The 23432-nt window shown below is 37.6% G+C and overlaps 1 protein-coding gene across 2 annotated transcripts in view; it reads left to right on the top strand.

Moving 5' to 3' along the window:
- BTLA (B and T lymphocyte associated) overlaps nt 1–17994 on the top strand; it is a 29143-nt gene extending 11149 nt beyond the window's left edge. Inside the window, exons 2-6 of one of the 2 annotated variants that reach the window (XM_046001525.1) lie at nt 4373–4699; nt 9866–9901; nt 11065–11205; nt 12702–12748; nt 15536–17994. In XM_046001525.1, coding sequence (XP_045857481.1) covers nt 4373–4699; nt 9866–9901; nt 11065–11205; nt 12702–12748; nt 15536–15811 — 827 coding nt within the window. In that variant the 3' untranslated portion in view covers nt 15812–17994. The remainder of the gene's footprint in view (nt 1–4372; nt 4700–9865; nt 9902–11064; nt 11206–12701; nt 12749–15535) is intronic. The other variant, XM_046001527.1, reaches the window with a different exon arrangement.
- Nucleotides 17995–23432: the final 5438 nt, after the last annotated feature.

Genomic DNA, 23432 nt, shown 5'->3' on the forward strand with positions numbered 1-23432 from the left:
AGGACCGTCAGCCGGGTCTCCTCTCCTACCCCTGCTCCGTACTCTCCCCACGCACATAGCCACACAGGCTGGGACTCGAAGGGATATTCACTTGTGCTACTAGCACAGGGTAACAGCCCGATGGCTACGTGGAAAGGCAACAGAGACCTAGAGCTGGTTTTAACCTGTCCGTCACACAGTGAGGGCGCTGAAGCGGCAGATGCATTCGTGTAGGGGAGTATGGCGACTGAGAATTTTCCTGTTTTCATCCTGTCTTACAGAAATTGAGGTCCAGTGAGACTGTGTGGCTATTTCAACATCACACAATATATTAGTATTTGAGAGTATTTGAGCAACTATGTTTGAATGGTTATTCTAGTTTTTAGGTATTTACATGACTTTTATAAATATCTCAAAAGTATCAGGCTCTGTATTCTCATGGTGAGTAAGCGGAGTTTAAACGCGGCCCAACTCGTGCTTGCTTCATTTATTCTGAACCAACCTGTGGTCTCCAGGTCACTATGTGAGCAACCCGTGATCTGAGTGTGTATCAATTCCCTGAATCTGCCATGAGATTCCTGGCTTCTTTGCCTTTGCCCTTCCCTGTCTTCAGTCTTAAAATACCTCCCCTGTCCCTTTCACTGCTCTGATTATCAAAAGGTTACTAATTCACTACAGTTCATTAAGCTTTGTAACAATAGTCCCAGCTGAGATTAATCCTCTGCACACCCAAGCAAACTTTGCACCTGCTTTTATAGTGTTATTTCATTCTCCCATCTGTTAAGCATCTTTATTTCCCATTAGAAGGCAAACCCCTTGAAGGAAGACACCTTGTCTTATTTACTTCTATACCCCCTAACAACTAACATACAAGGACATACAGGGTCCCTTTGAGCCCTGGTTTCAGCTCAGGTAAATTTGAAGATTAAAAAGCATGGTAGATAGTAAATTTATTCTGAGAAAGTGCCTATGTAAATTAATCTCCTCTCATCAATTAAATGCTAAGCTTCTTGAGGGCAGGAAGGCCTTTTCTACAAACATCTCCTTGTTTTCCACAGTGTTGGCACCAAGTTCTGGGCTCCATAAACTCTGACTGACTGGGGCGCCTGGGTGGCTCTGTGGGTTAAAGCCTCTGCCTTGGGCTCAGGTCATGATCCCAGGGTCATGGGATCAAGCCCCGCAGTGGCCTCTCTGCCCAGCAGGGAGCCTGTTTCCTCCTCTCTCTCTGTCTGTCTCCCTGCCTACTTGTTATGTCTGTCAAATAAATAAATGAAATCTTTAAAAACCAAAAAAAAAAAAAAAACCCTCTGACTGACTTATCCAGATCCGGGTACATGAAGAGGGAAGTTAGGAGGCTGAGGTAGTCCATTAACTTCGGGGGGAGGAGGAATGCGAGTTCTGGAAATGTGAGTTTCACTTGGCTTTTCTGCCTCTGGCTTCTTCGCTTTCTTGTTGCAAGTCTAACCACATCCAGGTGTTATATTCTTAGGCACTTCCTGTTGGTAAATTATCTTACCCTTTCTCTTCAAGTTTTTGAAAACTTCATCCTTATAACTTGGCTTTTAGTTTGCTTTCATTTTTATTTTGAATTTTTGGAAGCAACTGAATTAGTAAGTCCTAGTAAGCCTTAAAGTGATCTTGTTTGAGGTTTCAATGCATTTATAAATATATGAATATTCCCAAGTGTCTGAAAGTTCTCCACAGTTCTCAATCTGGCTCCTGGAAACTCAACAGAGACTGATGAGATACAAGCAGAAATTATACTGGGAGGTTTTTTTTGGAGGTTAGGAAATTGCTAAAAATGAGAATATTTATGCTGGCAAGGGTGTAGAAACAAAGCGGAACATTCAGCTAAGCTGAGAAGTACGTGCAAAGCAGAGCCAAAAGCTGTCCTCCATCTCAACATCCGAGTTGCCCTTAGCCTGCTTTGTCCTTAAACACTAGTTTAAGCTATCCTTTCAGTTATGCTGATGTGAGACAGTACTTCTGTCCAGAAGGACACCTGGAGATGAGTGAAAGAAATTAATGAAGGGGATATATTAGATATATTGCTGAGAGGGTAGTTCAAAACAGGGAAAGACAGAGCCAAGAAAAAAAAAAAAAAACCATAAGGACGTAGGGAAAGGAACTTGAAGGGAAAACACTCTCAAGACTTAGTCTAATGGAAAAATAAAAAGGTATGAATCACTACCGCATTCTTAACTAAAAGGAATCTGGCTGATTATAATCATTTTATTTTCCCAGCACAGGGATCGGTAGTAGAATATTCTATGATTTATATACAGTCATAATGTAACTGACGCAAAAAAATTGAGTGGTTGTCATAAATTGGTGCCGTTTTTTCTTGCTCATGTGCATGAGTCTTCAAAGAGACAATATAATCCAACAATTATCCAAGAGTGAATACTTCCACATAAATATACATTCTAAGTAACTGAAGTTTGCCCCTTTAGAGGCCAAAATGTTTTTTGACGTGACCATTTTTGATGAAATTCTTTTTAAAATGGGTTGAACTCTTCTTTGTTTCAAAAAAATGAGCATGGAGCACTGGGTGTTGTGCAAAAAGAATGAATACTGTTACGCTGAAAAAATTAATAAAAGGGGAAAAAAAAAAAAAAAAAAAAATGAATATATTAAGCTGTATATGAAATGAATATATTAAGCTGAATATATATGTTTTGCTTATTGTATATAATAAGTTTCAAAAAATGAATATATTAAGCTGAATATATATAAAAAGTTTTGCTGTTGATTCAGTCTTCTCATTATGAACATAGTTATTATTCTGTGTTATATAACACAATTATGCCCTCTAACCTAATTAGGAAATGATAAGGGAATTATAAGGATTATGTATAAAGTGAGATGAGTTTGGGTTCTTGCGATATCTATTTTGCTTGTTTAGGGAATACTTCCTCATGTACCTTGGTTCTCAGTTACATCCTAGATGTTGATGTTTCCAGGTAAATACTTTCATGGTAAGTAAAGGGTTACAGAACTTATTCAGTAGTAATAGATAATTTTAAAAGTTCTTTTTTCTTGGCTGCAGATTTATATGCAACTGACAATTACTAACAGAAGGTTTATAGAAGATAACAGAAAATCTGTTTCCAGGAAAAAGCTCTCCCCACCAAAACAAAGGAAGGCAACTTCCTGTATGTTAGGCCAAAGCCAGAACTTCCAAGAGAGGTGCATCACTGTTCCTTCTCCCCCTTTGGAAGACAAAACATTTATATGATGTCAGAGCATCCTATCTTTCAATAATGATCTCGAGTTGCGTGTGTTGTACATAGAAAAAGTCATGGAAAAAATTTGCAGGGCAGCACTAAAGCTTCTGAAAAACAAGTAATAAAAATTTCTAATACCAAGTATAATAGGGAAATAGTTGTCTGCAAAAGTTCCTCTCTCCCACATATTGGACTATATCAGAGCTAGTAATAGAAAACGTTATTACTTCTCAAGAAACAATTACAGAGTAATGGACCCTTGTATGAATTTGAGTCTTGATTCCCCTAATTATTAGCATATAACTTTAGGCAAATGTTTTACTACCTCTGTAAAATAGGTGTCATAATAACATATTTTTTTGGTGTAAAGATTAAATGAGTCAAAATATTTAGTGGGGTTTTAAAAAAGATTTTATTTATTTATTTGAGAACGAGACATAGTGAGAGAGTATGGAGGAGGCAGAGAGAGGGAGAAGCAGGCTCCCTGCTAAGCAAGGAGCCCAAAGTGGAGCTGGATCCCAGGATCCCAGGATCATGACCCAGGCTGAAGGCAGACGCTTAACCGACTAAGCCACCCAACCGTCCCTATTTAATGTGTTTTGAACAGCCTCTGGAATATAGTAAATTATTGACCAGAAATTGTTATTATTATTTGCTACCATTGGAGTAGCTACAAAATAATAAAACAAAATAACATTTTATAAAATTGAAAATATCAGTAATGTTTTTGTAATTGAAGAGATTAACAATTGAGGAAAATTTTTTTTTCAACAAATACTTATTATGTGCCTACTATGTACCACACACTCTGCCAGTAAGGGTTAATATATTGAAAAATGTTATGGGCAGGGGGCACCTGGGTGGCTCAGTTGGTTAAGTGTCTGCCTTCAGCTTAGGTCATGATCCCAGGGTCCTGAGATCAAGCTCCACATCGGGCACCCTGCTTGGTGGGAGTCTGCTTCTCCCTCTCCCTCTGCCTCTCCCCCTGTTTATGTGCTCTTTCTCTCTCTCTCAATCTCTCTGTCAAATAAATAAATACAATCTTTAAAAAAAAAAAGAAAAATATTATTTGGGAAAATTATAAAATCTTTGGCAGAAACTGTTGAGTGGCAGATATCTGGTCCTTCTAGAGCATATTTGATTTTAATTTTGTTTTCATCTTTCAGGTGAAAAATCATGTAAAGAGCAGCTGCATGTAAAGAGACATTCCATATACACTGTCTCAGCAGGGAATTCATTCGATCTGAAATGCCCTGTGACATACTGTACTAACAGACCTGACGTGATCTGGTGCAAACTCGAAGGAAAAAGATGTATATCTTTTAGGTATGAACATCATAGATACACAAGTTGGAGTGAAAAGGAGAGTAATATTTCAGTTTTTATTCTGCATTTTGATTGGGTGCTGCCTGATGATACCGGGTCATACCGCTGTTCTGCGAATTTTTCATCTGGACTTGTTGAAAGCCATTCAATAACCATTAATGTGACAGGTAGGTTCTACACATCAAGATTATCTCATTTTAAAAAAAAGACTATCTCATATTTTTTTATCATGTTTTAAGGAAAAGGAGGACCCAGATTCTGAAGCATTTATATTAGTAACTGAAGTCATGTAAATCGGAAAGTTGCCACACTCCTCAGATTGTCTTCTGTGTGAGCAAGTGTGTGCGTAATTTTGGGGTGAGGAAGAGAAAAATAGAAAAAAAATATAATAAAAGTTATTGTTCTTGCCTTTAGGGGGTATACCATTTATTTGATAAATCCAAAGTAGTCACTGAAATATGAAAAAAATTACCAGGTGAATACTGATTGTAGTAGACAATTCTCTATCCTCTGTCCTCTTTTCCTTTTATTTTTTCTTCCACTTACCAGTCCTTTTATTGATAATAAGCCTTTGAAGTTATATTTGTGGTGCTCAGACAATTATACATTTGTTAATAATTCATAGTTTGCACAGAGAAGAAAATGCACACAAATAAACCTGACTCCCTGATGAGTTTTGAGGATGTTCATAGCTTTAGCTTCCTCCCCAGTCTCTCCCAGAGGCCCTCAATCGGTTCAAAAATTGGGAGAACAGGTTGAGGCTAAGTTGGGCAAAACCAAACTGAAAAAAACATGGAAAGCAAACAGAGGAGAGTAGAGGAAAATAAATGAATATGTTTAATTTATGAAAATTCCACATCATACTCCATGGTAAAAGACTGAAAGCTTTTCCTCTCAGAACAGGAAGAAGAGGGATGCTTGGGTGATTCAGTTGATTAAATGTCTGCCTTTGGATCTGGTCATGGGTTCCAGGGTCCTGGGATCAATCCCCACAGCCAGCCCCACACTGGGCTCCCTGTACAGCAAGAAGCCTGCTTTTCCCTCTCCCTTTGCCCCTTCCTCTGCTCATCCTTGCTCTCTCTCTATCTCAAATAAATAAAGAAAAAAAAACTTAAAAAAATGGGGGCGCCTGGGTGACTCAGTGGGTTAAAACCTCTGCCTTTGGCTCAGGTTGTGATCCCAGGGTCCTGGGATCAAACCCCACATCGGGCTCTCTCCTCAGCAGGGAGCCTGCTTCTCTCTCTCTCTCTGCCTGCCTCTCTGCCTACTTGTGATCTCTGTCAAATAAATAAATAAAATCTTAAAAAAAAAAAAAAGAACAGGAAGAAGGGGAGGCTGTCTGCTTTTGCCACTTCTATTCAACACTGAACTAGAAGTACTAGCCAGAACACTTAGGCAAGAAAAAAGAAATAAAAGGCATCCAAATTGGAAAGGAAGAAATGAAACTAACACTATTCACAGATGACATGATTTTATATATAGAAAATCCTTAAAAATCCACAAAAGATACTAGAATTAATAGACAAATTCAATGAGGTTGTATGATCAGCTAAAAAAAATTGGCGGTATCTCTAAACACTAGCAATCAACAATCTGAAAGGAAATTTTTTAAAAATTCTATTTATAGTAGTCTCAAAAAGAAAAAAATAAATTTACCTGGGAGGCTTAACACTTATACACTGAACAAAACATGACTGAAAGAAATTAAAGAAGATGTAAATAAATGGAAAAATACATGTCATTCACATTGGAAGACTTAAAATTGTTAAGATAGCAATATTTCCCAGAATGATCTACAGGTTCAATATAATTCCCACCAAAATCCCAACCTTTTTTTTTTTTTTTTTTTGCATAGATGAAAAAGCTGACCCTAAAATTCACATACAGTTGCAATAACCCAAATAGCCAAAACAAAACAAAAACCTTGCAAAAGAAGAACAAAGTTGGAGGACTCACACTCCCTTGTTTAAAAATTTGCTACAAAACTACAATAATCGAAACAGTGTAGTACTGGCATAAGATAAATATACAGATCAAAAGGAGAGAATTAAGAGTCCAGAATACATACAAACATCTTTGGCCAACTGACTTCTTTTTCCTTCCAATATTTTATTTAAATTCAAGTTAGTTACCATGTAGTGTAGTATTAGTTTCAGGAATAGAATTTAGTGATTTATCACTTACACCTAGTGTAACACAGATAACATCTACTGCTTATCACAAGAAATAAAATGGAGCTTGTTTTGTGGCCCAGAAACTGACCTTGAAGATTATTGCAAAAAAAGAAATTTCAAAGAGCTTTTGTGCACTGGAATCTACATGCAGACTTAGGCAGTTACTTCTTCAGTGGACACCATTCACTTGAATGCACATACTGTGTTTTTAAAAATTTCATTTATTATTTTATATGCACACTTTGGAGTCAGTCTTTTAACTCCCTTAAAGTAACCCATTGAAGGAATCCATTTAAATCTCTTTAAAATCCTATAAATTACTATAAGTCTTCTGAAAGTAGCCCAGTAAGAGAATGTACAGTAAAGTGTAGAAGGGATTCGTGGCAGAGTTAGAGACTCTGCTTTTGCTAATGTGGGTCAAAGGCAATGCTAATTGCCAGCCACTATCCATGCATTGGCTTATAAAGCTCTTTGGAGTGGAAGCTGTGTCTTAAACATCTTTGCTTCTCTACAAATAGAAGACATAGCGTATAACGCATGGTAGGTGTTCAATAAATCTTTTTTTATAATTCCTAGATGAATTAAATGACATAATCTGTGCAAAGTGAAACAATTGCCTTTAACAATCAGGAGAAGCTTATACCGAAGATTATGGAAAGAATGCTTTCTGGAGAAAATTTCACTATTAATTCACATAGTGAGATATTGAATTTTTAAAGAAGTACTAATTTTTTAACTGGCAAAATCAATGATAAAAATAAGCCAAGCTTACAAAACATTACCCCCAGGATATTAATTATATGACAAAATACACAATAATTGAATGCTATTAGATTATTTATATGATGTATGTTAATATAATGTATAATAAAATTAAATGAAGTGGCATTGAGTTCACATTCTTTGTTATCTTTGTTAAAGGTGCCTTCTTGTGTAATTCTCTTTTCCTTCATAGGAATCAATCCCCTTCCATACAAGAGGGAGGAATTTAACCAGTGTCAGGGCAAGCCAATAACGACTTCTGACATGGAAGCATCCCAGGGATATTATTGTGTCTCTTCTGTCCCATACTGGTGTCATTCCACAGCCACTACAGATGGTTGCACAGTTTGTAAAGTGCATAAAGGTCCCGTGTTCTAGGAATCAAGTTGGGACTAAAATTAGGATCAACGGTCTCTCTCCCTTGGGGAGGATGGGGCTGAAGAGAAGAAAAGCAAAAGAGGCAACTTCTCCGTCGATCCCATTGCCCCAGGGAGGATGTACTTGTTAGGATCATATTGAAGATGAGAGATAAAGATGAAGTGGTGAGAGGGAAAACTACGTAGGAGACATGAAGGGCCTTTTAAGTTTCCCTTTGGAGATTTCTGTTGCCCTAATTTCACACACTCCTACCTTTCTTATCACTTTGTGAATTAATGCTCCTGACCAAGGGAATTCCCCAGGACTTCATTTTGGCCGTCTACTCTTCTCTGTCAGCAACCTTCTGTCTGGGATTGCCTCCCTCCTATAGCTTTATGTATATCTCTGACCTTCATTATCTTCCTTACAAATATTCCAATCAGCCGTATGGAGCTGTGTCTTTAGTGCTTCCTATTTTGGTCCATTTCAGCCAAATATCTTCCCAATACACTTAATTTGCATAATAAATTTCTTCTATCATGCCACTCCTCTATCGAGTCTTTGGCAGAGCATCTTTAGTGCTTTCAAATTTGGCTCCCAGCATTCAAGCCCTACCACAGTCCATCCCCACTTGTCTTTCTGGATTTCTTCTGGACTCCACTTCGAGTCTCTGCTCCAGCCCAACAGCCCTACCTACCATCACATGTCTTCACCATGCTCTTCTCACCATTCACAGGGCACCCATTCATCTGCTTCCACTTACCACAGTTCTGCCCTTCCTGCCAAGCCAAACTCATTTCCCACTTCTTAATGAAGCCTTCCAGGGTTCATCCTAGGAGAAGCAATTTCTCTTTTCTAGCATATTTCATGCCATTTAAGCTCTGTGCTTCTCATTTATCAGATATTTCCTTGTACTGTAGTTTATCTTTATCCCATGAAGAATTAATTATAAGGTCCTGGGAAGCAGAAACTGTGTCATATTTTTCTGGATCATCCTTGCTTCCTTTGCAAAAGCCAAATGAATTATTTCAGAATTAGCTTTGAACTGGGTATGTATTTTCCTTTCATGAAGTGATGAAGGAAAGAGTCAAAGAAAAATTCCTTTTCCTTCTGTACCTGGGAATACTCAGTGAATTGAGTACTGACAGAGAAAAATATACTCTGAAATTATATTTAAGGATGATGCTTTTCATAAAAATAATGTGGAGGCATGATTTTAAAAATTTCATTTTCTCCCCTTGAGATATCTTTTTTAGGGGCTATTGGGAATTTTATTGTTTCTGTATCTCCTTTTCTTGTTATGTTCAAGTTAAAAATTGGCCCATGGGGGAAAAAAAAAGAAAAAAAGAATCGGTTCATGTACAAACAGGGCTGTGGCTCAGTCAGGGCTTGGATGCTATTGGGAAAGCAGTATTCTCCTAGAATGAAGAAAAATGCTTTGCAAATCAAAGCTCCAAGAGAAAAGTTGACAGAGCTGGGAAACAGTCACTACAATGTACATTGACCTGTAACTCCATCCTCCCCAGCGTGCCCTTGGTCAATCCCTGATTAGGAACTTCACAAGGGCAGGTCATCATCCTCTCAGCAGAGAAGTGGGGGTGGTATGAGTGGGCAGGAATTGGGAGGCACCATCTGTTTCAGAATGATAGAATGTCATCAGAAGCAACCTTTCCTTGTGGGTTTTCACACTCACTTGGAGCACCGGCTGAATGAACATCTTGTTTTTCTAAGCTGGAAGCTGTCTTACAGGCTGTATTCTATCCTTATACTTAAACAATGGGGAAGAGGGAATCAAAGCAGACAAAGTTTGTGTTGGATTTACAGTCTTACTTCAAGCCTCAAAATAAACCCAGAGACTTATTTTGTGTCCATGATCTTGAGGTGCTGATTTGCAAATTGTGAAAATTCCTTTAAGCTGAGTTACTGGATTCTGTTAGTGCAAATTCAGGAGTCCTCTCGGAGATTAGTTCTGATTTTGGACACAACTGAGTGATGTTTTTGCAACCAATTTCACTTCTTTATCTTGATTTTCTATTTCAGAATGGACTAGAAATAATTCCGAATACCCTCTGATAAGTAAGTATCAAACTAGTCCAATAAAATTAAGAAAATTAGATTATTAGGTGGTCAGAGAAATAATAAGTTGGATTCGTCTAACTGAATGGATCTGTTTGTATTTGTTATCTATGTGGGAACTTTCCTCCCTCTTTCTATCTACACCCTTCCCCCAGACAGCTGTGTCTGTCATCATTGGTAATGACTTGGCTGCTGTCCTAACCCAAGCAGCAGCTGCAGCATAAACAGCGGCATTTGTTACCAGTCTGAATTACCTAACCACTATTTGCACAGCCTCTGTATCTCCTGTCCACCTTTACCTCAAACCAAGCGCATGCAGAAGCAAGCAGATAATGATGTTAATATATTTAGAAATAAAAATTTCCTGCATAAAAAATTTAACATATATACAACATTAATGATGTGTGATGCCTTCTGATATTTTTCTATTCTGCTGCAATTCATGTTTCTAAGGTTGTGATCTATTAAATTGTTTCATGACTCGTCAGTGAGTTGCAATCAATCTACCTCGGTCAAACAGAAACTTAATACATGTCGACATTGATCATAGCAATGAGCACTGGCTATAGGCCCAACAAAGCGTATTTGGTGATAACAAAGGATCTTGAGATAAGGAAAGTACTTAGTATTTGGAGATCCCAAAGAGTTATGAGACAACAAAGAGCCTTTGTGTTAAAGGAATTGGAATTTAGTATGAAAAACATGTTGGCTTGAGTCCCAATGCCACTCACTAGCTATCTGAACTTGGGCAAGTCTTGGAACAATAAACTTTTATCAAAGCATGAAACTGGATAAAAATAATGGCTTCCTTACTTTCCTTCAGGGCTGAATGTGAAAGTTAAGACAATGTCAGGGAAAGAGCTTGGTGAAGTACTCGCTGAGAGCTGTTATGGATATTGTTTTAGAGGGGATTAACCCTAGAAAAATAAAAAATTCTTACAAAAGTTGAATTATAACCCAGAACCACCCACATAAACTCATCAACAAAGCAAGAGGTGGGAGAGAACACTGAGGCACAGGGTTCTTGGGGAAGGCTTCCAGAAGAGAAAGAGAAACATTAGCTGGAAATCTCCTTCATTTAAGTTGTAACGGTGCAGAAGATGTTACTGATCCTATTATACCTCCAATTTCCTAACTGTCTTTAGCATTGACTCACATTTCAGATACAACCATTGCCTCAGGACCACCCTCTGCAGAAGTGACAGAGGAAAGACAATGGATACTTTATAGTCTGCTTCCTTTGGGGGCATTGCTTCTGCTTATTACCTGTTTCTACCTATTCTGCTGCCTTCGAAGGCACCAAGGTGGGTTCCATCGTCCATCTGCTGCTATGTGCCACACATTTGGGGGTCAGTTATTAGAGCTGATTAATTTTTAGTTGGTTCCTGTTGTTTTCTTTCCCAATATTCTGTTTAGTTTCCCAATTTCCTCGGGGACAACTCATCCTTCCACCAAAAAGACAGATGGATTAATTCCAGTCCCTTCCAATCATGGTGGGGCACAGTCACAACAGCACCATGCTCCAGGCAGGGATTGTGATAAGGAGGGCACATGGCTGGGATTTACCCATTCTATTTGTGTCAGTCTTAAGTTTATGTGACAAGCTGCTCTTCTGAACTTCAAAGGTATTGAAAGGGAGGTTGAAATAATCTCTCAGGTCAACATGTCTGATTTGAATTAGTCTCATTCTCTTTTTCACAGCTGCACCACATCATGCCAATCACACACGAAGATTAAATAGCCCCAAAGGAAATTCTTATGTCTGTACTTTCTGATGCCATTAAAAACACATGCCTAAACTAAACTGTCACCCAAAAATAAAGCATTTTAAAAATCTGGGTTTGGATAGGATGGGGGAGATGTGACATCTTAGAAGCAATTCCTTCCTAATTTTCTAAGAATTCCTTCAGAGTCATGAGCAGACAGTTAATCACACTAGGAGAGAGATGTGTGGAGAACTCTGATGTAACTGTAATCTGAAACACCATAGTTCTCTCTCTCTGTCTTTACTGTTCCCCCTCTGCCATCTCCTCCCACTGTTTGCCACACTGGCAGCCACAGTGTAGCTATAGAAATGAAGCTAGACAGAGCATCCCTTATTTCTGCCACAGAGAAAGCTTTGTCTGGGGGAAAAAAAAAAACTTCTGGTCTTTTGTGGTAAGGACTTCCGGAGCCCAGAACCTTCCTGGAATACTGAGGGAATCCTCTGTAACCCCAACTTCACATCTGTAACTCCAAGATTCTTTCCATGGTCCCTCCCCAGCTTTTACCATCTTTCTTGAGGCTGCTTCAGCAAACTGTAGAAAAAGAGGCAGGGATAAATCCTTTGACCTACCACATCTGGAGTGAACTGGGCCATAGGAGATCCTGGCCTCTGTAGGTGAGAGGACAGCAGTGTGTCTGACATAGAGTACCAGATATCCACAGAACAAGGATTTCCAGAGTGTTTAAAGTGGGGCACTTGATCCTGCCCCTTCCGCTTGGATATGCAGGAGGACTCTCTGGAGTAAGAAGTAAAGAGCCATGAAAAAGGTGAGCAGCGTGAATGCTCACAAACTGAGGTGTACCTGCCAGCAAATAAACAATCCAAAACTCGTAGTAAGACTGCCACTGGCATGCAAGTTCATGACGTGGGTGGGGAGGCAGCATACCTCTGCCCTAGACACTGAATTTCAACCAGCCAATCAGATTCCAGAACCCATATTCTTCCCACAACCTCAACTTAAAACAGGGAATTGGGGAAGAATTTTGTGTTGTCCTTTTCTCTTCTTGTTTTCTCATTTTTCTTTCTGAATTTCAGCAGAACAAAAGAAGCCTTCTGATACAGCAAGAAGGGAAGTTAACCTGGTATGTCCTATGTATCTGTTAAAGCAAATGCAGTCTGTTAACCATGCTCATCTTAATATATTATTTTAAATTTGGTAAGGCTATGTAACACTCACCCTATGCTAGGAACTGTCTAAATGTTATCTCTATATATCGACTTGCTTAAAAAAAAAAAGTGTTTATTTTACATTTACCTCCAACGGCAGCAAAGATTCTTCAGGATTAACACGACTTACAGTAAGTGGCCTTTGGAAGGGCATGAGTGGCAGTGTAGACCTGAAGTAGAAAAGTCAGAGACTGGATTATATAACTTGACTCTGCTCTTGCCCTGTTATGTAACTTCAGGCTATTCATTTATTCTCACAAAAAATACTTTAAAGTCTTTCTGGAAGAGAGTTGAGAGTTAATGAAAGGATGAACCACAAATTATCACATAAAATACCATGTGATTTCTTTGTAGATCACCAACAGATATAGAAGGCCGACTGGAAAAGTTACTACATATGCAAAAGTCTTCCATAATGTGTGTGGGCTCATCAAGGAAGAGACCTCCAGACAAAGCCTAGGGCATTCTGGAGGCAGGGCCAAATTTTCCGACAAGTTCCTCAAATATAAACTTGGGTTTTCATTTTGATTCAATGTTGTGTAAATATTGGAACTCAAAAAAAAAAAAAAAAGATGAAGCAAAACATTTCTGAAAATATTTTATGAAGTTCTTTAGTTAAAAGCAAATAGTCAGGGGCGCCTGGGTGGCTCAGTGGGTTAAGCCGCTGCCTTCGGCTCAGGTCATGATCTCGGGGTCCTGGGATCGAGTCCCGCGTGGGGCTCTCTGCTCAGAAGGGAGCCTGCTTCCCTCTCTCTCTCTCTCTCTCTCTCTCTGCCTGCCTCTCTATCTACTTGTGATCTGTCTCTGTCAAATAAATGTTTAAAAAAAAAAAAAAGCAAATAGTCACAAATGAGGTACTACAAAGGAACTTGTGTGTGTATATGCATGTTTCAGGGTAGAAGGGTAGAGATAAAGATGTAGTAAACCTCTCAAAAGTTCCAGAAATGCCAAAGGCAGATATAGCCAAATTTTTACCTATAATACTAAATGACACTTAGCACCCCCCAGCAGGTAGGGGGTGCCCACTTTTAAATCAAGCCAAATGCATTCAACTTTGTAAACTCATACTAAGTTTTTCGTAAGTGACAGTAAACAACATTGTGCTTGGGTGCTAAGGTTTTGTTTCTTCAAGTAGGAACATGCACTTAAATGTTGTTTTCTTTCTTCCTATAGTGAATACCAATGAACCACATTCTGTTACAATGAGGTCTGAGATCTATGAAACAGTTTACAATGATAATCTAAATAGTTTCTTATTTAAGTTAAGCCCAGGTTGGTTAAAATGTAGTCATATTTCTTCCTGTGTAGGCTGGACAAATTATTTATGATCTGAAGTTGAATATAAGAGGAATTGTGTGTGTGTTATTATTCGGGAATTTTGTATTAAGATGTCTGTGTCTTTCATAGGAATTCAGAGCTTTGTGTCATTTGAGTTGTCCAACATGTAAGAAAATAAAGTGGTGTCACATTAGATCTTTGAGACTAAAACTTTCTTAGGAAGGGACTTAGGAAGGGAAGTGGAATAGAAGTCAAGGAGAGAAAGGAACTGCTTAAAATATGGCAGGTACATATAAAAGCCAAGGTTCTCGTCTTATTTCACAATGGTCCCTGGAGAGTAAATGTACTTGAATACTAAAAAACACTCAGCTGTGCATTTTTTAAAAGTGCTTTGTAAACTGTAAAATGCCATACACATATAGAGGAGGATAGTTGCCTTGGTGTTTGCCATCTCTATCGACCACAGTATGGCGCCCCAGCTGGTGGCATCTACCCACTTTGCTGAGACGCCACAGGGTATAGCAAGCCACAGAGCACCATGTTTGCTTTAACCTCATTCATTTTAATTAAGTTTTCCATGGAAACCAACCATCTTTTGGAAAGGAAGCCAGGTAATTGAGTTGACAGATATATATATTATAAAAGCACAACAGGGATCTTGTTGATAGATTGAGGATTTATGACTATTTATTAGGTGCTGACAGTTTGCTTCTTCAGTGCTTCTCTGGAGTCTTCACTAGGTTCCTTAGAGTGAAGGCTGGGACACTTTCCAGCTAAGCTAAGAGACCGGGAAGGGTAAAGTGATTCTTGCTTCGTTCAGTCATTCAGCCTTAGTGTTATTTTCTAGGCAGCCACCTCATCAGAGGGAAGCAGGATACTCGGCAGCTAACACTTGGCTTCTTGGGATAGGGCCTGACATGCACCTGTGGTAGAATTCTGACAAGGAGGGGTAGGAGATGTACTATTTCACATATAGAATGAAAAAGACAAAGGACCTGATCAGGCAGGTAGACTGTCAAAGACTGTGGACTTGACACCTTCAAGGAGTGAGGCCAAAAATCAAGAATATAAATTGACTGACAAAACTGGTATTTAAAAATTGAAAGAGCAACTCTTAGCATTAAAATGGCATCTTCATTTTTATCAGGTAATGTTCTTGTATAGCTAGAAGTGTTCTGTGACTTCAAAAGTGACTAATAATAAAAGCACAAAATAACTATTTAGGGGGAACATAGTGGTCCTACGCCTCTCATCTTTCAACAAGTAAGAATCTGCTAAAGATGTGTCAGCAGCAAAAGTGAGGAAGTGTAAATTATTTCTGTTGGTATATTGACTCAATGTAGCATATACTCATAGTTCGCTAATTGTATGCACTATCACATCTTTAAGCAGTAATTAAAACAATCTTTTTTTTTTTCTTATAGGTTGATATTCCCCAGCCCTTTAGGAGTGAGCAAACTGAAGTGGGAACCAGGCAAAATCCCCAAACCCTGCCATCAGAGACTAGTACTTATGATAATGACCCCTGGTTCAGGGTCCAGGAAGAGTCTGAAGTTTATTCTAACCCATGTCTGGAGGAAAACAAACAGAGCATTGTTTATGCCTCCCTGAACCATTCTGTCATTGGAATAAACCCAAGACAACCAAGGAATGTGAAAGAGGCACCTACAGAATATGCAGCCATATGTGTAAGGACTTAAATTCCATCTGGATCTCCAACCAATGATCACTGAATGATCAGCATGTCAACACCATTTTCTGAGCCCAACAAAATATCAAACAGTATACCTCGACCTGAGAAGTTTCACTTCAAGGAGGTTCATGCTGGTGCTTGGGTCTTCAGAGTCCATAGGACAAATGACTAAAATTTCTCCCCCAAAATTACGAGAGAACTTTTTTTACAGCATAGCTCTGAACAACAGCACAAAAACCCTTCCCTCCAAAACTGAATGGTATTATGAGTAACAGGGTAGCAGAACATTTAAACTTAGATACATTTTACCCAATGGACAAAGTATATTTTTTGGAGGATGAGAGATACATGTAAACAAGAGAGATTTATGTTATCTGGATTAATTCACTACACTCTCTTGAAGAAGAAAGAATGTCCCAGTTTGACTGACTAACCATCAACAAAGCAACGATACTATGTTTATTTCTCGTCATTCTTCCATGATGAGAAATTTTCCTGTCCATCTCATACTGGGGTTTCTTAAATGTAAAGAAGAAATCATTTTTGACTTGATATAAGAAAAGAATGGAAAGAAGAAATGATGCAATAAAGATGTAGAACACACCAGCTAATGTAGAGTAGATGCTCCCCATCCCTGACAAATGGTTTTCTCTACCCTGTTACACTGCTAAGCAAACATAGGTAGTAATGGAGTATTAATGTATGGTTCATTTATAAACACGGTTGTGATTCAGTGTTTGGGTCACATGGACTAATGTATATAAATGTGACATAATGCTGCTGAATTAATATCCTTGGGGGTGTCTAAGTAAACATAAAAATCAGTGAAAATAAGTATCATCTGGCAGGTGCAGATTGGTAGCTTAAACTGCATCATGGTTGACCTGATAGCAAATGAAAAGCATAGTTACTGGAATAGAGAAAAGTCTGGAATATTTAGTTGGTCAGTACAGGTCACCATACTTTCATTAAGCACATCTGTATGGCTTCATAAAAATTCATTATAAAATACTGTAGTTGCAGTCACTTGACTACAGCAAGAGGACATGCTTTCAAAGTTTCTGAATTTCCAGAGTACTTGAGTCTAATTATTTCAAAAATAACCTACAACTTTATTCAATAGCTTGAAGCTGTTAGGATTCTCAGGTGCTGCTACTAAATAAGGCAGTACACCTCATACAACGTGGACAGCAAAGGTTGGATCCATTTGAACCAATAGTTGAGCTGCTGCACAAATGAATGTGTGTGTGTGTGTGTGTGTGTGTGTGTGTGTGTGTGTGTGTAAGGAAGACTAGGTGACTTACAGAAATAGTAAAAAGAGAAACCGACAAAATTGACATTCCATTTCAGTTTCCTAAAAGGTTCAGAATACTAGAGCAAATGGATCATTAAAGAAAATGTATGAAAATAGAAGTTTGAAATCATGGCAATGAGGGTATAATATCCCATAACATTTTTTAATCCCATAAAGATAAAACTGGGATTTTGTGGTGGAACTTTTCTTCTGTAACAACACTGACATTAAGATTTTGCCCCTTAGGAAGGTGTATGCTATGGTGAGTGCTGTGAAGTGTGAACCTGATGATTCACAGACTTGTACCCCTAGGGCTAATAATACATTATATGTTAATAAAAAAATTAAAAAAAAGATTTTGCCCCTTAAATTGGGATTGTGGGTGTTTCTTTAGAGTCACTGTTATCAAGCCAGTATGAGAGCACCGTACCTGGAATTTTGAGCAACGGATCTAGGTAGGCACTTTCAGCGAAGCTGCATTTTTAGGCAACTACATACAAAAGATATATTAGAATAACTGTTTGCGGTATTCTTAAATATAGAAACAGGAAGTATGGGAGGATACCTTTAGCTGCCCTTATCAGATAAAAACACACAGCTGAACAGTTCCTTCATAATTTTCTTAAATTTAAGCAACAAAAATTTTTCTGTCTATTGTTATATTCTTAGCATGTCTTATAGTAAAGATAATGTTGATAATGATTTCACTTCTATAAATGATTTATTCTTATACTTGTATCATGTTGCCAAAATTCCAAATCACTTATGTTTTTATTGCTTCTTAATAAAGGGTGTCAGAATTACATATGTATTTCCCACATAAATCTATTTCAGTATTATTCACATGGTTTAGTTAATTAATAATAAGGTAATGAATAATAAAGTTATTAAAACTTCTTTGGAATCAATTTAGTATTGGCTTTTGTACTAAAAAAGAAATGTGTGGACATGAAGCAGAAAAGCGATTCTCAAGCCTTATGGTACTGAATAACAGACTCAACAACTTGATAAACTGCAGATTACCAACTCCTAGCACTAAGAAATTCTCATTCAGAAGATCCAGAATATATGCTCTACAATCTTCACCATTGAAAGACACCAGATCATTTACTTCAGGTTTCCCAGTGTAGTGTCCAGTTTGGTATATGTGGTTTGTTTGATCAGTTTTGATCAAATACTAAGGAACATGATTGCAGGATCATAAGGTAGGATGTTCTGTTTTGTAAGAAGTCAAAATGCTTTCCAAAGTAGCTGTACCATTCTGCATTCCCATTAGCAATGAATGAGAGTTCCTGTTGCTCACATCCTCATCAGCATTTGGTATTGTCAGTGATCTGGATTTTGTTCATTTTAATAGGTGTATAGTAATATCTTTGTCTTAGTTGGCAATTTCCTTTAACATATGATATTGATCTTTTTATATTCTTATTTGTTATCCATTTATATTCTTGGTGAGGTAGCTATACAGGTCTTTTACCCCTCTTTTTAATCAGGTTCTTGTCTGTTTATTGTTGAGTTTTACGAGTTATTTGTATGGGATGCCTGGGTGGCTCAGTTGGTTAAGCTGCTGCCTTTGGCTCAGGTCATGATCCCAGGGTTCTGGGATTGAGTCCCACATCAGGCTCCTTGCTCAGTGGGGAGCCTGCTTCTCTCTCTTCCTCTGCCTGCCACTCTGCCTGCTTGTGTGTGCGCTCTCTCTTTCTCTCTCTCTGACAAATAAATAAATAAAATCTTTAAAAAAAGAGTTATTTGTATAGTTCGGATAATAATCTTTTATCAAATATCGCTTGTGAAACTATTTTCTCCCAAGTTTGTGGTTTGTGTTTTCATCTTTTTTTTTTTTAAAGATTTTATTTATTTGAGAGAGAGACAGTGAGAGAGAGCATGAGAGGGGAGAAAGTCAGAGGGAGAAGCAGACTCTCCAAGGAGCAGGGAGCCTGATGTGGGACTTGATCCCAGGACTCTGGGATCATGACCTGAGCTGAAGGCAGTTGCTTAACCAACTGAACCATCCAGGCGCCCCCAGTGTTTTCATCTTTTAATGGACATCATTTATAGCATTCATTTGTTATGTTTGCTGCCATATTAGACTCTGGGCTTCTTATGAGTCAGGATTAGGTTACATTTCTCTTTAGTTACTTATCCCAGTGCTTGGCACATAGTACAATTAAATAATGTTTAAAGAATGGATATTGTTTTGTGAAGCTGGTCATCTAATCTCTTGCTACATAAGAGATGGCCCTCAAGTTGGTAGTATGGTCATCCCTGGAGAGATGTCAGAAATGAAGAATTTCAATCTTCACCTACTAAATAAAAACCTGCATTTTTTCACAAGAAACTCAAGAGGATTGGTGAAACTTAGCCTTTATGACCCACATCTCCCCACCAGGAGTCAGGTGTGGCAGGAAGCCAAGTCATTCATGAAAAACTAATTTGGAAAGTTCTATTTTAGGCAGGAACAGGAAGAGCCTCACCACCCAGCCCAGAAAGTAAAAATGGTATGTGAGAAAGAAAACATCACTGCTTTATAGAATGTTTGCCCTGAATTTGAGAACACAGGAACTGAAAATCCTGTGTTAGAAATCAAGTTATAGTTTCAAAAGCAAGTTCTGTGGATTGATCTTTAAAATCAGGCCCTATTCTGAAGTTAGTTAGGGTAAATGTTCCATAGGAATCGCTTTATCTGCAAACAATCTATGACCACATACTAGGCACTTACTAGGTTGTTAGGTTCTGAAGTGACATGGTTGAGAGAGATTCCATTACTGCTCATCGCTACTTACAGCATAGATGAATGAGGTAAAAACTGAACAAAAAATATAATCTGATAACTGAATTGTTCTCAGGCCTCTGTCTCTATAGGTCCCAGACCAATTAAAACATAAATAAGTGAGATTGAGGGAAAGATTAACATTAATGGTAATGGTAAATTGGTGAGCATGGCTCACAGCAGGTTTCCTTCCAGTTCCTCCACTTAAATCCTGCTTGACTTGGGACTTATTTATGGAAAGAGTTAGGTCTAAAAAGAGATACTCAACCAGCCATATGGGAGATGCCAGTGTATCTTAAACTTCCCTACTTGCAAATGAATGAGAGCCAGAGATGTGATGACAGTCTCCTTTGCTCTGAATACAACGGCTCCTTCCCAAGGTTAACGTGGTTAAAAGAGGGAGAGGTTCTGTCCAATTCTCCAGCCAGTTAAATCAATCCTCTTTCTATAAGAGGAAGTCTGCAAGAGGGTAGATCAGCAGAAGAGCCTATTTCAGAAGTTAAAGAATGGGAGGCAAGAAAAAGAACAATTTTTTTTTTCCTAATTTTGATCAGTACTCGATGGGTATTAAGTACCAGAGGAAGTGACAGGATATGAGCCAAATTTTAGTTGTCATTGCTTATAAATAGCTTATAGTTAGTTATAAAGTGCTTTCCTGTATATTATACAAAGCATTTTATGCACTTTGAGAGCTTAATTGCAACTATTTTTTCTTTATACTTCTTGGTTGGTCAAGATGTGTGTAACTAACACGCTGATATGCCCAAATACTTAATTTTTATTTTAGATGATATCATTATAAATTTATTCAAGTCTTAATCAAAGTCTGACAACTGGCAAATAAATTTATTTGAGGTTAAAAAAGAAAGAGGAGGGTCAGGATTTGGCCAAAATTTCATCAGGTTAGAAACCTCCAACTTTCTCAAGCTACCTTAAAATGGCTAAAATTGGAAGTAACTCTAAACTAGACAATCACAGGTTGAATTATTTTTCAAACTTCTGGGAATTTGTGTTTTCTTTGAGTGATACTTTATGTAGAGATTGGAAAGTATAGAATATCAAATTTTATTTGAGAGATATTAATATTTAGTATGTGTCTCAAGTTAAGAAGTGCAAATTAAATAATATTATCATGAATCTCTTCAAGGAAGTAATCCAAGTAAAGTTGGATCCATAATAGAACTATAGCCTATAGGTTGACTGCTATATTAAATTGAGTCTTGTACTCCAGGGCTTTCTACAGTCCATAACCAAGCATTATTAGACAATATTTTACCTCTTATGATTATTGATCTCTCGACAATAATAACACTTATCCTTACAAACATCTATTATTTATTGAGTGCTTGAGCATTGTTCTAAGCCTTTTAAATGTATGACTTGCTGAACTTACACAATCACCTTATGGAGTAAGTAGTAGTAGTGTTCATTCCACTGATCAGAAAACTGAGGCACAAAGCAGTCAAATAACATGTCCAAGTTTACAGGGCTAATAAGTGGCAGAATCTGAATGGCAACCTAGCAATCTGATTCCAGAGTCCATGTTCTTACTGTGGCATCAACTTGAGGAGCAATGGAGAAGGATTTGGGCTATTCTGGATTCACTCTTTGATGACTTAGATCTATCTGCTGAAGCTGACCCAGAAATGTTGGATTAATCCCTGTAATCTCTATGTTACCCTGCATAACCAGGTAATGATTTCAGTTCCCAGTTATCAGTTTGGGGCTGTTGAGAGAAGAAAGGAATTGTACTGGGCAAGGATCTCAAACTACATTAGAGAGAATTGTACACAAGCTGATGTCAAGGACAGATCATAAAATGGTTATCAGGATAAGTACGTAAAGGAGGATACAAAAATGGACAGGTATAATGAAGATGTCAGTAATCCAAGTACCAGTGACCAGAGATTAGGCATCAGGGAGGAATGCAGCACAGTGCTGGCAACATGAATGGAGTTGGATCTGAGCCGGCTGCATTTGAATGTAGGAGTCTCTAACATTGGTCTTACTCGGGCTTGGTCCCAGAGAGGGATGGGCTTAAAAACTGAAGATAAAGACAAGTATTCAGACTTGTATGAAATTGAGGAATTAGAGAATTTGGAGGTTGCTGGCAACAGTGATGGAGGCAGATACAGGGCTTGGGCAGACCTGACATTTCTCATCACAGCTCCATTTCCCCTCCCCATTGAGAAACATCAGTGTGTTGGAAAAATCAATCAGACAAACAGTAATGAAGCCAAGAAGAAAAAAAAAAAAAAAAAAGCCCAGATGCTCAGGAGTAAAATCATCAAACTCCAAAATTTTAGTTAAGGTTAAGTCTCACCACCCCTGAGTTATAAAAACACCCTAGTGGCCTTGGAACTATCAGAAGTTGTTTCATTTGCTAAAACCCACATATCACAAAATGTCTTAGTTTTAATCTCTTTTAGCTGGTAACTCTTTTTAAAATATGCCAACCTTGTAGTAATGATTCTCCAGGAGGCCAGAACAACCTCCGAATTCAAACCATCTGTTGGGTTTCATTGTGTGTAAAATGTACTGTCCTATTCTTCATTGTAAGTATCTCTGATGTCTTACAGAAGCTCAGAAATCTCAAAAATGGTATTAATAGTGGATGCAACATATCTACACACATAGGCACACATACATATACATATTCACAAGCACATAAATATAAATATATGTACATATGCAATTTTAGTTAAAAATGAAAACAAAAAGTAATTTTATCATTTATTAATTTAATTTATATGTCTACTCCTTGGTGGGGGAAAAGAACAGTGTAGAATAGTCAAGGACGGAAATGGGACTTCCAGTGAATATACCTTGGTATAGGGTTTTAACTTTGGAATCTTGAAAATTAGTTGCATAGTTAAATAATAACTATACATAAAGAAAAAAATGGCTCTAAATTGAAAACAGACTGAATTATACATCAGGTTGATAACCATGCATATAGAATAATTTTGTTAAGTGACTTGATCGGTGTTTTAACTAGACATTCCTACAAGAGATTATAAAAACAAAAAGAACCATATAAGTATTTTAATCTGCATTTGTTATTTTTCATAGTTATATTGATATTGTTATTTTAAAGATAATTATGTGGGGGCACCTGGGAAGCTCAGTTGATTAGGTGACCAACCCTTGATCTCAGCTCAAATCTCGATCTCACAGTTGTGAGTTAAGCCCCATGTTGGGCTCCACAGTAGGCATGAAGCCTACTTAAAATAAATAAATAAATTAATTAATTAATTAAAAATAAATATGTGGATAATACAGAATAAAGAAAATATATAACTATGTTAATATACTTAGAAATAAAGCTTTCCTTTACAACAAAATTTAACACAATAATAAAATTAAGGATGTTCAGAATCCTGAAATCTAAGTTTTGAGTTGAAAGTCTAAGCATATGTTCATGATTTTTCCTATTAAAAACTATTTCAAATCTGACTACTGACGCAAAACAACATGAGAAATATGTGGATAAACATAAAACACATTTGAAATCCTATTTTTAATTGCTTTACAAGATAATTGACTGTTTAAAGAAAAATTATG

Source organism: Meles meles, chromosome 4 (assembly GCF_922984935.1).
Source record: "Meles meles chromosome 4, mMelMel3.1 paternal haplotype, whole genome shotgun sequence".
Classification (NCBI taxonomy): Eukaryota; Metazoa; Chordata; class Mammalia; order Carnivora; family Mustelidae; genus Meles; species Meles meles.